This window comes from Gymnoscopelus braueri (genome assembly GCF_963280865.1).
Source record: "Gymnoscopelus braueri genome assembly, chromosome: 9".
NCBI lineage: Eukaryota > Metazoa > Chordata > Actinopteri > Myctophiformes > Myctophidae > Gymnoscopelus > Gymnoscopelus braueri.
Window position 1 is genome coordinate 36,700,017 of NC_137610.1, and position 2,500 is coordinate 36,702,516.

Genomic DNA, 2,500 nt, shown 5'->3' on the forward strand with positions numbered 1-2,500 from the left:
GTGTGTGTGTGTGTGTGTGTGTGTGTGTGTGTGTGTGTGTGTGTGTGTGTGTCACTGTATTTCTTTGCTGTAAGCCCACATACCTATTCTCCCCTACCTGGGTATTACGGAGCCAGAGGGGCACGTGTTTCGACTTCTCCACCCTGCTGTGCAGCCTGCTTTTAGGTGCTGGCTACAATGCCTATTGTGTCAGTGGCTATGCGGTTAAAGAGATGTGCTTGCTCAACCAGAGTATGCAGGAGTGCCCCCTTCAGGTCACAGAGATCACGGTCAGTGTTGTTTGTGTGTAATGGCATAGAATGTGTGTTATCTATGTGCGTTATCAATGAATGTATGTCAAGGTCTCATAGTAATACTACTGTGTGTGTGTGTGTGTGTGTTTGTGTGTGTGTGTGTGTGTGTGTGTGTGTGTGTGCGCGCGCGCATGTATGTATGTATGCGTGTGTGTGTGTGTGTGTGTGTGTGTGCGTGTGTGTGTGTGTGTGTGTGTGTGTGTGTGTGTGTGTGTGTGTGTGTGTGTGTGTGTGTGTGTGTGTGTGTGTGTGTGTGTGTGTGTGAGTGTGTGTGTATTGTGTATTAAAAAGGATCCCCGCTGCCACCTAAATGACCGCTAGTCTTCCTGGGGTCCAAGTTAGGGGTCCAAGATTCAGAACTGGATAAAACAATGTAGCAAAGGTCTGCAAATACTCAAGCTAGCCTGCAGACTAAAATATGAATATGTGCATGAAAATATATGCGAATTGTTGGCAGGATACAATATCAGACATGAAGGCGCAGGAGAAAAGGTACAGTGTGAAGCCTCCCAGGGAGTTGAGGAGCAGCTTTGAGAGGAGACAGGAGGAGAAGAAACAGGAGGAGGTCCATGCTGCAATGCTGAAAGAGCAACACGATGCTCAACGACTACAGGAGGTAATGTTATTGTGCTATAGTGCCACTGTATACACTGTAAAAATAAAAATCAAATAAACCCATGAGGGTTAAATTAACAAATAAAATATAAATTTACTATGTATTTTAAAAGTCATAATAATATATAGCTGTATAGTTAAAATATAGTTTTGTCAAAACTATAGGTTCTGTGTAGGGACAACAGTCTCACTGCTGCAGTTAGAACAATGACCTACAATATGATTGATAGATACTTAGCACTATGCAAAATGGGAACTGCCTTACAAGGAAGAAAACATCAAAGTTCAGAAAAGTTGCTACTCATCGATGCATTTTCCTTCCTTATCTCGACTTCTTCTCCTCCTTTCTCCCATTCCTTCACCTCTATCTGCCTTTCTTCCCCAAACCTTCCCATTAGGAGCTTGAAAGGCCCCCTCCAGACAACTTGCTGGGCCTGCGGGTCCACTGCTGGGTGCTGGTTCTAGCAGGGAGCCGGGATGTCCCAGATAACTTCTTCATTGACCCACTAACTGGGAAGAGCTTCTCCACAGCCGACGAGCACTTTCTCGGCATGGAGAGCATCTGGAACCAGCACAACTACTGGGTCAACATGCAGGACTGCCGTTACGGCTGCAAGGTGGGAATAAACGGGTTCAGTCTGAAAACTATAAAGTGTTCTTTGCCGAAAATAACTGATTTTCAACTATAGAAAATTCTATGATGATGGCTTGGCTTTAAGTATGTCATTATCCTCATCAGAGTATATTTCCAAACCATTAACAGCTGTATGTTTTCTACATTACAGCAAAATGTTGGTCTGATCTATTCAGATCCCTAGTGTTCAACAAAAACGTATTTACATTCATGATACAATGTGAATGTTCTTATTTTTCCTTTGACCTGATTTGCCGAGAACTGGCCAAATATGTTATATTAGGATGTGTGAGTCATGAATGCTTTGTGTTAATACCAGTCAGAGTAGGCTACTGCTCTTGGACTGGTCTCTTGTGGGCTGCTTGTGCTATGCGTCAAGCATCTGATGTAGACAAGAGTGATAGTCACATCTGATGTGAACTGGAGGAGAGGGGCAACATTTTAAAAAGTTATGTGGTAGTTATTATTCATTATTCATATAAGTCAGATTGGATCAGAAGTCAATAAGGTTAAGGAAACTGTATATAACTTGATAGAGAGGTTTAACCACCTTAGCATTCCTACTCTGACGTGTCAAAATAGGCAAACATTTGGTGAAAATAGCAGATCTACAAGCTCACATTGTGAGCTTGTAGATCGGGTATTTTCTGCAAATAGATTTGGTGTAGAGGGAAAATTACAATACAATGCATCGTCAGACCGGGACCCTCAGGTCCTCCTTGAGGAGGTTCCAAATGGATCCTTACAGGTCTGTAACTCTGAGAGCGTACTATTTGTACGCTCTCAGAGTTATGGGGGTCCTTGAAATAAAAAGGTTTGAGAACCACTGACCTACAAAATACTCTCTCTGCATAATGTGTTTTGTGTAGAATATGGTGTATAACCTGGGAGACACAGTTTTGTGGGAGTCTATGCTGTATGGCTCAGCCACTCAGATGCTGATGCTCAACACGAAGAG

The 2,500-nt window shown here is 43.0% G+C and overlaps 1 protein-coding gene across 1 annotated transcript in view; it reads left to right on the plus strand.

Annotated features, from left to right (window-relative positions):
- The window catches only part of ccdc135 (coiled-coil domain containing 135), a gene marked incomplete at both ends in the record, with an annotated part of 11,702 nt that overhangs the window by 2,665 nt on the left and 6,537 nt on the right, over positions 1-2,500 (plus strand). Inside the window, 4 exons of the mRNA XM_080438156.1 lie at positions 75-269; positions 751-909; positions 1,307-1,525; positions 2,412-2,500. The exon at positions 2,412-2,500 is cut by the window's right edge and continues 34 nt beyond it. Coding sequence (XP_080294282.1) covers positions 75-269; positions 751-909; positions 1,307-1,525; positions 2,412-2,500 — 662 coding nt within the window. The remainder of the gene's footprint in view (positions 1-74; positions 270-750; positions 910-1,306; positions 1,526-2,411) is intronic.